Genomic DNA, 14,523 nt, shown 5'->3' with positions numbered 1-14,523 from the left:
GCAGTGCCAGAGACAAGTGACATTAGGCAATCGGGCAAAAGGACTCCAATAATTTAAGACTGCTTTTGACTTCTTTTATAATATGAGCCCTTCTATTATTGGGTTGGCTAAAAAGTTCATTCCAGTTTTTCTGTACACTGGTATGGAAAACCAGAATGAACTTTCTGGCCTACCCAATACATTACGAATTACATTCATAATGAATTACACTATGGAGCTTCCCTTGTAGCTCAGTTGGTAAAGAATCTGCCTGCAATGCAGGAGACTCACGTTCGATTCCTGGGTCAGGACAATCTGCTAGAGAAGGAAATGGCAACACATTCTGGTTTTCTAGCCTGAAAACTCCCATGGACAGAGGGACATGTGGAGCTATAGTCCACGTGGTTGCAAGGAGTCAGACCTGACTTAGCAATTGAGCATGAATGCATGGTATGTGTACCTGTCTCTCTTGTAATTAGAGAAACTTCATATTACTATCCGGAGAAGGCAATGGCACCCCACTCCAGTACTCTTGCCTGGGAAACCCCATGGACGGAGGAGCCTGGTAGGCTGCAGCCCGTGGGGTTGCAAAGAGTTGGACACGACTGAGCGACTTCACTTTTCACTTTCATGCCCTGGAGAAGGAAATGGCAACCCACTCCAGTATTCTTGCCTGGAGAATCCCAGGGACGGAGGAGCCTGGTGGGCTGCCGTCTTATGGGGTCGCACAGAGTTGGACACGACTGAGGCGACTTAGCAGCAGCAGCAGCGGCAGCAGCAGCAGCAGCAGCAGCATATTACTATCATAGGTAGGTGGGTTTTAAAAAATGTAACAATGTTTCTAATACTGTATTATGACTATGACTATAATGCTGCATGTCTTAAAAAGTTTATAATAATTCATTGATTAGTTGTGTAGGTTGGGCTAGCATGAAGCATTTATACTGACTACAGAATTCTCATAAAGCATTCATATTGTGCTTTAGTTAACAATACACCTGCACTGATACAGGTGTAAGAATCCTTATACCTGTAAATAAATGCAAATTCCTTTTTCACATTATCTTTTTTATATCTTTTTTATCTTCTCATTTTTGATGTCTAGTGTTAGTAATATGAATAACATATACAGTGTTTTGTATCATATGGAACTATACTGATGTAGGATTGAGAGATTATTTGATAGATGATCATTTGTTGATTGATGTGCATCTAGAAGTTTCCCTACTTGGCAAATTGCCTCCAGTAATTCTTCTTGTTATATCATTTTAAAAATTTCAGGGACATATTTTGCTCTACAGTCTAATGCAATTAAATTTGTCCTTTCAGGGGACAATATAAAGAATGCATGAAATTCAACAACAAAAAACAAACAAATTGATTAAAAAATGGGCAGAGACATAGGGAAGGACTTGTGGACCTATCAGGGGAAGGAGAGGGAGACAAACTGAAAGAGTAGCATTGACATATATACACCATCATGGGTAAAATAGCTGGAAACAGCTGTATAGCATAGGGAACCCAACTCGGTGCTCAGAAGGCTGGAATGGGGAGTTGGGAGGGAGGTTCCAGAAGGAGGGGATATACATATGCTTATTGCTGATTCATGTTGTTGTACAGCAGAAACCAATACAACATTGTAAAGTAATTATCCTACAATTAAAAATAAATTTTTTAAAAATGTAAGCTCTTTAAGGGCTTGCTTTTTCTCTGCTTCCATCACTGATTTCTTTGCATTTACAAACAACAGTGTGTGTTTCAACAATAAATGAGTGACATAAAATCATGGGTAAAGGATTTTAATATACATTTTTCCATAGAAGTCATACAGACGGCCAACAGGCACAAGAAAACATGTTAAACATCACAAATTATTCGGGAAATGCAAATCAAAGCCATAATGAGATACCACCTCATGCCTGTTAGAATAGCTATTACCAAAAAGGCAAAAAATAAGAAGTGATGGTGAAGATGTGGAGAAAAGGAAACTCTCATACATTTTTGGTGAGAATATAAATTGGCTCAGCCACGATAGAAAAAAGGATGGAGGGTTCTCAAAATATTAAGAATAGAGCTACCATATGATTCAGCTATTCTGCTTCTGGGTATTTATCCAGAGGATATGAAAATACTAATTTGAAAAGATATATTCACCCCTGTGTTCATCACAGCATTATTTACAATAACCAAGACAGAGAAACAAATTAAGTGTTCACTGACGGATGGATAAAGAAGAAATGGTGTATATATAAAATAGAATCATACTCAACCTAAAAAAAGATGAAACCTTGCCATCAGTGATAACATGCATGGACTTCAAGGGTATTATTCTAAATGAAATAAGTTAAATAGAGAAAGACAAATGACTTACTCATATGTGGAATACAGAAGACAAACAAACGAAAGCCAAAATAAGTGAGAAGACCAAACCAATCAAAAACAAACATGTAGATACAGAGAACAGAATAGTCACTATCGGAGAGAAAGAGGAGGGGGAGTGGAGGGTTAAATGGGTAAAGGAGATCAACTATATGGTGATGTAAACTAAATTTTCAGTGGTGAGCACTGTGCAATGTATACAGAAGTAGAAATATAATGTACTCGTGAAACTTGTAAAATATAAACCAGTGTTATCTAAATAAACAGTATGTTAAAAAATAATAAATCTTGAAATATCAGCTATCACAGAAAAAAAGCTTTTTGGTCCCCTTTGCAAGGATAGTCTTTAAGGCCAGTTTTTTATGTTTGTTCCAACTCAAAGAGTGCATTTCTTATTTGTCTCCTCAAGTTCTCTCTCTGGTGTACTTGTAGTTGGTCTACAGTTAGCTTTATGGTCTCTTCTTCATTGGCTGTCACCAAATTATTGTTACGTTTCAGAGTTCACTTGTGTTTGGACTTTCCCACACTTTGTTCTAAACAGAGTCTGTTCACTTGTACCTCTCTGTTATGGTACACCTTTCATTCTAGGCAAAGCCTGTGTGTGGTTCAGTACTCTCAGAGTGAGCCCTCTGCTTTAGAAGCAGGTTTCTGGGTGAGGTCAGTAACCTAATGGTATTATCTCTCTTGGCATAGAACCTCCATCCTTTGAACAGGGGCCACTGAAACTAGTTTATCATGCGGAGGTCAAGCTTCTACCCTATGAATGAAGGCTGGTAAAGAAAGAGATCTCCAAAATATTTTAGCCATTCTTGCTTTGAATAGAGCTTCTGCATCATTTATATCCTAGGGAATAAGATATGTTTGCAACATATTACTCTCAAGGTGATGGGCTTCCCAGGTGGCGCTAGTGGTTAAGAACCCACCAGTCAATGTAGGAGACATAAGAGATATGGGGTTTGATTCCTGGCTTGGAAAGGTCCCCTGAAGGAGGGCATAGCAACCCACTCCAATATCCTTGCCTGGAGAATCCCATGGACAGAGGAGCCTGGCAGGCTACAGTCCATTGGGTTGCATAGAGTTGAACATGACTGAAGTGACTTAGCATGCACGCATGCGGTCTCAAGTTGATATGGTAGCCTTCGTCTGGTACCAAGAGGAAGAGGAATCTGTATATTTTTTCTTACACTTGCCTGTAAGAAAGTCATGCTGTGCTGAGAGAGGAGAGGAAGGAAGTGGGTCCTGGATCAAATAAGTATGAGTGACTATTTATATTGACTTTATTCACAATATCTGATAACTGAAAATCCCTCAACTGCCCAACAATTTGAGAGTACCAAAATTTGGTACATATGTAAATGGAATACTCATCAATAAAAAGAATGAGTTACTTATAGATATTACAACATGAATAAACCTCAAAATCGTTTTACTCAGTGAAAAAAGCCTGAGATAAAAGGGTGAATACTGTATGCAAACATATTTATATCCAAAAGAAAATCACATCACTGGTTATTTGAAAATGGATTTGGAAGGAAGCATGGTTAATAAAGGGCATGATACATCTTTTGGAGGTGATGGAAATGTTCTGTATTTTGATATGGTGATGGTTTCACTGATGAATAAAACTGGCTAAACTCACAGAAATGTATACTCAACAAATACAGTTCATTTCCCACTAATTATTTCTCAATAAAGTTTTTGAGAAAAAAATCATAAGTAGAGCTTCATTTTTAGATGCAAGGAGTTGTGTTTTAGAGCACTGACTCACATATATCTTATTTTGGATTGAAGATTTTAAAAAGATCTTTTTGGTCCCTCCCAAAAGATTCTCACAAGAAAATAGCTCTTGTATGTATGTTGACTCCTATTAGACCTAGGCTGATTTTTCCCCCATTTTGTTTGTTCTCTTCTTTTCTTTTTTAAGTCTGAAATCCCTGTTCCTCATGGACCTTGGTTCTAGAGTCTAGACATCTTAATAGCTAATTTATACTTCTTTCTTTCCTGGGAGGACTGTTTCCCAGAAGGTAAAGGAAGCCTCAATGCTGCAATTATTAGAAAAATTTATATTGTTATGCCAAAAGCATAGCTGTTATGAATAACTGCTGCTGTTGTTTTGGCAGGTTATCAGAGATTCCAGATGACTCAAGGCCTCTACTTGGATATCTAAGACAATCTATTTTCCTTCTTCAAAGCATTCAAGCACTAGAGAATTCAGGAGAGACCTATCCTGCTGATTGATTTCTCAGGTTTACTTTGCATAACTACAGATTATAGTTACTGGAAGTATTTCAGAGTTATCCAAGCATCATTGGAAAATTCACTTCTTTCTCTTCTACACAGGATATAACATTTTCCAATGTCAAATACTAAAGGAAATTTCCTCATAAAGGAAATTTATAAGCCAATAAATACCCTTATTACATAGTGTGATAAGGAAAATAAGCCTATTTTCTCTATAGGAAGACTATGAAACTGAGATACTGAACATGTATTTGGAAATTCTGAGAGGAAGGGAGTTCATTTTATTTTGACAAAATGATTTTTTCAGTATTTGTAGTTGTAACATAGACAGTAACTTTGTTTACTTTTTTTAGAATGAAAACAATAAAAAGGCAAAAACATCAGAATTCTGAGGCTTCTTTTCACAGAATATACAAATTACCAAACAATATAAGGTAAGAGTAAATTTTAAAATGTGTGAGTTTTTGACAAATAATAAATCACCAACTATTTGTCTATTGACTACTCTGGGAAAAACACTCTCCTTTTGTCAGACATAAATGTCTTTAGCTGTAAACATTAATATTAGAATGAGTTTGTTAGGAATCATTTCAGTTCAGCTTAGTTGCTCAGTCCTGTCCAACTCTTTGTGACCCCATGGACTACAGCATGCCAGGGCTGTCCGGTCCATCATCAACTCCTGGACCTTGCTCAAAAATTAAAATGATCTGGTCCCTTACCTCCAGGCAGGATTAAAGAAATATAAATAAGATACATTATCTTTCAAAGAACATTTCACAACTATTACAGTGTTTCCTTTCACTGTCTAAATAGTTTATACTTCCTCAGATCCTAAAAATGATCCATTTAAAATCTTGCCCCTTTATAATATAATTATCTGCATATTTAATTTTTGATGGAGCTGGTGAATAACAAAAATATATCTAAATGACATCATACCATTTTACTGAAAGCCATATTTTTTTCTCATGCAAAATATTATACTTCTCTCAGATTTCTTTATTAAAGAAAAAGGTTATAGATTAAGAGCATGGATTCGAGAGCCAGATTTCTGGCCTTCAGACTTCAATCCTGACTCTAGTAGGTGGCTTTCAAAATATTTTATTTCTTCATACTTCATTTTCCTTACTGTAAATCGGAGAATACAATAACACTCACCTCATATTATTGTTGTATATATTAAATGAGCTACTATGAAAGCATTTAGAAAAGTGGTCTATAAAAGATTCCACATGATGTTTACCATTATTATTGTTGTCTAGGCAGAGTCATGCACAAAAAGGCCTGAGGAGAAGGAGTGATCTTATTTGAACTGTTTAGTAAATGAACTAATGATGACTGTGAAAATTATATTCAGGCTATATAAGAATGCAATCAACAATTTCTTCATATGTATCTTTTGTTCAGTATCCATTTCTAAAGTAATTCTATGTAGACAGTATAAATCTCTTTCTTAAACATTAAGAGCTGTTAGCTGAGGAAATGTGAGAAAATTGTACTTATGAAAAAGAATTTGAGGCTTATCTGAAATTTGAAGAATTTGAGACTCATGCATGAAAGTTTAGCATGCAAGTGATAATAATTTTTGTGTTTGGTTGTTCACAACTTATTCTTTGTGAGTGTATAACTTACATCAGAATCCAAAGTTTCCATTATCTACAAAAAGTAATTGCAACCTTTAAGTATTCTTAAAATTCAGTCATTTTCTTTGTATCTGCTGGTAATCTAAGTTTGCCAAGCAAAGTTTTACTAAACGAGACAACTGAAGCCCTTAATATCACCAAACTAAGATACCAAAATTGCTTCCAAAATGTCATTTATTGAAATATTTGTGCTCTCACAATCAGTTTCATGACATTGCATTTATTGCATAAATCATGAGTAGGAAATATATACAGAAGTGATACTTGCAAACATGAAAGGCATTTGGTTTTGAAGGTCCTGTATAAGTTTCATAAGGAAAAGACCTAATTCCACCACTTGTATGAATTAGTAATTTTTAAGGTTAAAATAAATAATGATTATAGAATAGCTTTGTGACTCCTATACTGAAAGAGATTATTTGTAGCTAGGATGACAGCCAAGAGTTCATTTGTTTATTTTGCCTTGTACCTCTCAGCAGGTTTCTGCCATGAGTGACAGGGAAACATGCAACCACTCAGAAGTGACTGACTTCATTCTCGTAGGCTTCAGGGTCCGCCCAAAGCTCCACATTCTCCTCTTCCTGCTTTTTCTGCTTATCTATGCCATGATCCTTCTAGGGAACATTGGCATGATGGTCATTATTATGTTTGATCCCCGGCTGAAAACACCAATGTATTTCTTCCTAGGCAACCTCTCCTTCATCGATCTCTTCTATTCTTCTGTTATTGCACCCAAGGCTATGATCAACTTCTGGTCTGAGAGCAAGTCCATCTCATTTGCAGGCTGTGTGACTCAGTTCTTTCTCTTTGCCCTCTTCATTGTGACTGAGGGATTTCTCCTGGCAGCCATGGCTTATGACCGCTTCATTGCCATCTGCAATCCACTCCTCTACACTGTCCAGATGTCAACACGTCTCTGTGTTCAGTTGGTGGCTGGTTCCTATTCTTGTGGCTGCATCACCTCAGTTCTTCATACCAGCCTGACATTTGCTTTATCCTTTTGTGCTTCTCGGACCATTGACCATTTTTACTGTGATATTCGCCCCCTTCAGAGACTATCTTGTTCTGATCTCTTCACCCTTAAAATGGTTTCTTTCACCTTCTCTGGCCTCATTGTTTTCCCTACCATCATAGTTATTATTGTTTCTTATTTGTACATTGCGTCCACAGTTCTAAAGATACCCTCCACTGAAGGACGTAAGAAAGCCTTCTCCACTTGCAGCTCCCACCTGGGAGTCGTGAGTGTACTGTATGGTGCTGTCTTTTTTATGTATCTCACTCCTGACACATTTCCTGAGCTCAGTAAAGTGGCCTCCTTGTGTTACACCCTAGTCACTCCCATGCTGAATCCTCTGATTTACTCTCTGAGAAACAAAGATGTCAAAGAAGCGCTATACAAACTTTTGGAGAAGAAAAGTACTATTCTGTGATTATTATTTCTCTTCCACTAATGACATGGTGTCTGTTTATTTTGTACTCTTCTGGTCATCAATGAGATTGTTCTCCTGAGTATTATACAAATATTATCAAAAGCTTTTTAATGGTAATGGATCCTTTCCATATGTTACTTTTTTTTTCATGTGAGCATTGTCAAACCTAAGTGTCCTGGATATTGGAGATTATCTGGACATTGCAGAAGCATTTTTCAAGGCGAGTCTTCAGACTAATCTCAAATAATATTTTATTTCACAAAATTGATTTCTATTTTTATGGCATATTGCTGGACACTATTTTAATATTTTATTACAGTGGTTAAGCAATTATTTTGTATGGTGTTAGTCTTTGGGATTGGTTCTTCCCTTACACACAGCCTCTGGTGACTCAGACCATAAAGAATCTGCCTGCATTGCAAGAGATCCAGGTTTGATCTCTGGGTCGCGAAGATCTCGAGAGAATGAGTGGCTACCCACTCTAGTATTCTTGCCTAGAGAATTCCATGGACAGAGGAACCTGGCAGGCTATAGTCCATGGGGTCACAAAGAGTCAGAGACAACTGAGCGACCAACAGATTTTACATACAATCAATCATTGGACATTGACAAGAATGTCCATCTTACTTTTAAAGTAAATTATTTTTCAATTTAATCACTAGTTTCTCTGGCACGTTAAATGGCGTTGAAACAAGCAGACTGTCAGTAATTTCTCTAGCAAAGATGAGTTTATTTGGGATCAGCAGAAAATTGCAATTTGTGGTATGTAATCATGGTGAGCAACATGCAACTCTCTGCACGCCAAGGGAAGGAGAACAGTTTTATAGAAGGAAGAGGAATTTGGGAACACTCTAGTGAACAGTCTATGGCTTTTTGATGGCTCAGTCTTTGCCAGGTAAGAAGAGTAATCTTCTTGTAGCCCTTCCAAAGGAATAGATCAAAGCCTGAAAATCCCAGCATCATCTCAGAAAAAAAGCCCTGTTCCTGAATGAATGGGTTGAAGGCTAGCCACCTTAGGAGAAGCTGCCCCAGTTCTGCAGGGAACAGGCTGAAGGCTAGTCAGTTTCCATGGAACAGTCTGATCTCAAATCACACCAAAGTGTCAAATGAGTACTAGCCTAAAGAACAACACCTTAACCAGAATGTCAGAAACTTTAAACAGACATCAAAGAAAGCCAGGAGGGCTTCAAAGGCAAAGAAGCTGCAAGCTCAGTTCCAGGAGAAAAACATCCTGCAATATCCAGGGTTGATGAGAAAAACACTATGCAACAATGGGCTCAAATGAGGGTACCACACTTGTTTGTTCACCAGCCCTAGAGCTGTTGGGAGTCTTCTCTGGTCCCTGTGGGAACCACTGAAATGTTGACCTGAAACAAATAGACTGCCAGATATTTCTCCAGCAAACATGGAAGAGAAGCACAGAGTTGCAATTCAAGGTCTGCAACCAAGGCCAGACACATGCAAGTTCCTGAATGACATGGGAAGGAAAACTCTTATTAAAGATGAGGAAAGAAAGACTGACCATGTCAACTACAAATTGCCATCTACCTCTACAAGGATTAGATCATATGCTGGTACAGCTGCTGGTTTTCAACAACCTCTGAAAGAAGTTAGGGTAGAGTGCAGAAATGAGGCATTCTGTGCTCTGGGAAAAACTGGCAGGACAGGTCTTCAGATAGATATTTTCAGGAGCCAATTTGATGAGCCCAATTCTTGTATCTCCTAATATCTAGAAAAGCACTAAAATCCTTCATGATGATGAATGCTCCTTGTGACTAGCAGAAACCTGCAGAAAATCTGTGTTTGATTTTATGTACTCCTCCTTCAACAAAATCACATACATATACTGATCATCTTTGGAGCAGTTACTCAGAGCTACCTGAGGTGCTGTCTCCCAGACTATAATCTTCATTTTGTTCCAAATAATATTTGACTAATGAGTCTCATGTTGTGTATTTTTTTTAAGTTTTGATAGGCACTGTAGTGAAAAGAGTCCTTGGGTTTTCATTGGGTGAGTCTTTGACAGGAAAGAAGAGGACTCTTTGTCCTTCCCATAGGGCTCTGCTCTGTTGTAGCTGTGAAAGCCCCCCACTTTGGCTTTCAACTCTATTTAAGTCAGGTTTTTGTTTACTAATTTTTTTACAATCATTGTTAAATTTTCACTTGAATCAACTATTTTATACCTGTTCTATCAAGAGGAAGTAATAACAAGAAGAAACCAACAATAAGTAATTTTCATCATATGCCTGAACTTGGGAAATTGTATATTGAATGTGTCAGGCATAGGGGAGTGCTCTGAGGACATGCTTGCTCCTGGATCCTAATACAAAAAACAAAGTGGGAGATAGAGATATACAAATCTTTTTGAGCAATCATTTCCTTAAATGAACATTCATAATTTTTCCTGTATTAATTATTTAAGGAATATTTAATAAAAGAATAGAAGTTAAGCAATTGTCAAAATAGAGTATGATACAAAATTTACTTACTATGGCTCTGTATCTTCATTTATTCCATTAATTTTATTTAATCTCTGTCTAACATGTTTGATCTTGTAGTAGGCTTAGGTATGAATAAACTTATTCTTTAGGGAATTACAGTTTAATGTTGGAATCAGATCATTGGACAGGCAATTAAAATCTAGAGATTTTATTTTATTGTTTAATGTATTCAAACAGTAAACATGAACATTGTAAAGTGGGGTGCCTGAGAGTGGGCTTTGGTCATCAAGGAAAGTCTTCCTATGGTTGCATGGAAAATATATTTGAAGGACATAAGATTGGAATTAGGGAAACTGCTTTATCAGTTTATGTTTTTTATGGGGGGCTGTAAGTATGACAATGTAATTTTTAAAAGGCTTATTTAAAAATTGTAAGTAAAATACGCAGAACATAGAAACTGATTAGTATGAGAGGGATGCAGCAAAGAAGGAGTGTCTCGTCATTTTGAACCTGAATGATACGTGTGGTGATGGTACAAACACATAAAAATAAAGGAGCTCTTAGCAAGCTAGAAATAGAGGGGAATTTTCTTAACTTGAAAAGTAACATCTACCAAAGGTCTAGAGCTAAGATCATATTTATGGTGAGAAAGCCAAAGCTTTCTTGATAAAATTAGGAACAAGGCTAGGAAGTCCCCATTACAAAAACCTTTCAACATCCAACTGTAAGTCTTAGCTAATGCAATAGACAAGAAACAGAAAGAAAAGTGTTATGGGTTGAATTATGTTTTTCAAAACTCATATGTTCAAGCCCTAACCCCATTATTATAGTGTATGAATATAGAGTGGACCCTTGAACACATTGGTTTGAAATATACAGATCGTCTTATCCACAAATTGTTTTCAATAAATGTATTAGAAGTTTTTGAATATTTGCAGCAATTTGAAAAAACTTGCAGATGAACCATGTAGCTTAGAAAAATTTTTAAAAATTAAGAAAAAGTTATATGTGTCATGAATGCATAAACTGTATGTAAGTACTACTCTATTTTGTCATTTATTATCATAAAATATACACAAATTTATTATAAAAAGTTAAAATTTACCAAAACAAATGCACACAAATACTTACAGACCATACCTGGAACCATTTCCAACTGAGAGAAATGTAAAAACATAAGAAAGCAATAATAAACCATAATTATAAGAAATTGATTGTAGTACATACTGTGCTACTGTCGTAATTCTGTAGCTACCTCCCTGTTGCTGTTGTAGTGAGCTCGAGTCCTATGAGTATATACATAAGGCTCCACATGACACTCCATGTGAGCTGCTAGTCTCTCGAATAAACTGGATACCACAATAAAAAGTGATCTCTCCCACTTCTTGTGTATTTTTCATCCTGGTTAGTGCAATACCTTAAATAAACACTATAGGATTCCTACAAAATGCTGGAAGTGATGCTGGAAGTTCTCCTAAGAAGCAGAGAATAGTCATGACCTTGGAAGGAAAAGTTGAACTGCTTGGTACATTCAACTGATTGAGGTCTGTAGCTATGGTTGCCCATCATTTTAAGATGAATGAATCCCCTGTAAGGACTATTAATTTAAAAAAAAAGAAATTCGACAAGATGTAGCTTGCTGTAGCTATTCCAGTAGGCACGAAAACTTTGAACTTTTGTGAAATACTTTTATCTTGTATTAAAAATGCAGCTTTTATTGTGTGCAGGATTGCTATAAGAAAGACATAGCTATAGATTCTAATACAATTTGAGAGAAAGTAAAGTCATTACATGACAATGTAAAGCAAAAGGAAGGCGAAGGATCTAAAACTGGAAAATCTGATGACAGAAAAGGATGGTTTCATAATTTTAGAAAGAGTTTTGGCTTAAAAAGCGTCAAGATAACACAGGAAGCATCTTCTGCTGATCAAGAGGCGGCAGATAAGTTCCCAAATGCCATTAAGAAAATCATTGAGGAGAGAGGATATCTGTCTGAACCAGGTTTTAATGCAGATAAACATGCCATTTTCTGGGGAAAAAACTGTCACAAAGGATATTTATTAGTGAGGAAGGAAAGTAAGCACCAGGATTTAAGGCAGGAATGGATAGGCTCACTCTATTGTTTTGTGCAAATGTGTTCAGGTTTATGTTCAAAACTCTCCTTACCTATAAAACTACTAACCTCTAAGATTTAAAGGGAAACAATAAATGGCAGCTGCCAATCTTTTGGTTGTATAGCAAGAAGGACTAGACAAGTACCCTTTTCTTTTCTGGATTGGTTCCAGTAAGGCTTTATCCCTAAATTAGGAAGTACCTTGCTGGAGGGGCATGTCTTAAATTTATTTATTTATTTTTGATATTGAATAGTGTCCCTGGCCACCCAGATCCCCATGAGTTAAAAACCAAAGGTGCTACTTTCCCCCTGAACACAACATCTCTAATTCAGCCCCTACATCAGGGGGCATATGGATCTTTAAGGCTCATTACACACAATACTCTGGAAAATATTGTCAATGATATGGAAAAGAATCTTGATAGAGAGAGAACATCACGAAAGTCTGAAAGGATTATACCATTGAAGATGCCATCATTGTTATAGAAAAAGCTGTGAAAGCATCAAGCCTGAAACAGTAAATTCCTGCTGGAGAGACTGTGTCCAGATATTGTATGACTTCACATGATTTACAACAGGGCCAATCAAGAAAATCATGAAAGGCATTGAAGACAGGGCAAAAAAGCTGGTGAAGTAAGTAAGGTGTTTCAAGATATGGATGTTGGAAAAATTCAAGAGCTGATTAACACAACAAATGAGTTAACAAAAAATTTGATTTATTTTTACTTTTGTTACCCTTGTTAGAGGAGATTGATCCAAAAAATACTGCTAAGAGTGATATCAAGATGGTATTGTCTATGCTTTCTTCTAAGAGTTTTATGATTTCAGATCTTACATTTGAGTTTTGAATTCATCTTAAGTTTATTTTTGTATATGGTATGAGAAAGTAAACCCTTTTGTATGATTCTTTTGCATATGGCTATCCAGATTTATCAACACCATTTATTAAAGAATTTGTCTTCTCTCTATTGTGTATTTTTTTCCTCCGTTATTGTAGATTAATTGATGCGTAAACCTGGGTTTACTTCTGGGCTTCCTATTCTGTTCCATTGATCTATATGTTTGTTTTTGTGCCAGTAACATATTATTTTGATTACTTTGCTTTGTAGTATAGTATGAAGTAAAGGATCATGATATTTCCAGTTTTGTCCTTCTTTCTCAAGATTGGTTCAGCTATCTGGGAGCTTTCGTTCCCATACAAATTTTAGAATTACTTGCTGTCATTTTGTTTAAATATGTCATTGGTAATTTGATAGGGATCACACTAAATCTGTAGACTGCCTTGGGTAGTATGGCCATTTCTACAATATTAATTCTTACAATTCAGGAGCATGACAGATATGTGTTTGTTTTGTTATCTTCAATTTCTTTCATCAGTGACTTACAGTTTTCCAAGTCCAGATCTTTTATCTCATTAGTTAGATTAAAACTTAGGTACTTAGTTCTTTTTGAACCAATTATAAATTGAATTTTTCTTAGTTTCTCTTCCTGATAGTTTGTTGTTAGTGTACAGAAGCACTATACATTTATGTATGTTAATTTTTATTCTGTAACTTTAGTGAATTCACTTATTAGTTCTAATAGTATTTTTGGTGGCATCTTCTAGGATTTTCTATAAATAGTATCATAACATTTAAAAATACTGATAGTTTTATTTTATTCTTTCCAATTTGAATTCTTTTTCTTGTCTGATCATCCTTATTTTATTCCTAATTTAGAGGAAATGTTTTCAGCTTTTCACTCATTGTTGATCATCTAAATCATAAATGGATGTTGAATCCTGTTCAAAGCTTCTTGTGGATCAACTGAGATGATCATATAACTTTTATTTTCAATTAGTTAACAAGGTGCGGAGAAGGCAATGGCACCCCACTCCTGTACTCTTGCCTGGAAAATCCCATGGATGGAGGAGCCTGGTAGGCTGCAGCCCATGGGGTCGCGAAGAGTTGGACACGACTGAGCGACTTCACTTTCACTTTTCACTTTCCTGCATTGGAGAAGGAAATGGCAACCCACTTCAGTGTTCTTGCCTGGAGAATCCCAGGGACGGGGGAGTCTGGTGGGCTTCCGTCTATGGGGTCGCACAGAGTTGGACACGACTGAAGCGACTTAGCAGCAGCAGCAGCAGCAGTTAATGAGGTGAACACATGGACTGAATTGTTGATTTTGACCCATCCCTTCATCCCAGGGATAAATCTCACTTGAAGATGGTATATGATCCTATTCACGTATTGTTGATTTTTTTTTTTTTTTTGCTAATAAGTTGTTGAAGATTTTTGCATCTATACTTAACAGTG

The 14,523-nt window shown here is 36.5% G+C and overlaps 2 protein-coding genes across 2 annotated transcripts in view; one reads left to right on the top strand and one right to left on the bottom strand.

Moving 5' to 3' along the window:
* Window positions 1–14,523, bottom strand: part of TESPA1 (thymocyte expressed, positive selection associated 1) — a 276,752-nt gene that overhangs the window by 181,815 nt on the left and 80,414 nt on the right. The window lies entirely within an intron of this gene.
* Window positions 6,674–7,672, top strand: LOC145546938 (olfactory receptor 9K2-like). Its single transcript, XM_081595318.1, has one exon. The coding sequence runs from the start codon at window positions 6,731–6,733 to the stop codon at window positions 7,670–7,672; it is 942 nt and encodes a 313-aa protein (XP_081451444.1). The 5' UTR covers window positions 6,674–6,730.

Source organism: Giraffa tippelskirchi, chromosome 4 (assembly GCF_054371585.1).
Source record: "Giraffa tippelskirchi isolate mGirTip1 chromosome 4, T2T-mGirTip1v1.2.pri, whole genome shotgun sequence".
Taxonomy (NCBI): Eukaryota; Metazoa; Chordata; class Mammalia; order Artiodactyla; family Giraffidae; genus Giraffa; species Giraffa tippelskirchi.
Note: the sequence above shows the minus strand (reverse complement) of the source record. Positions and strands in the feature narration are given on the sequence as shown.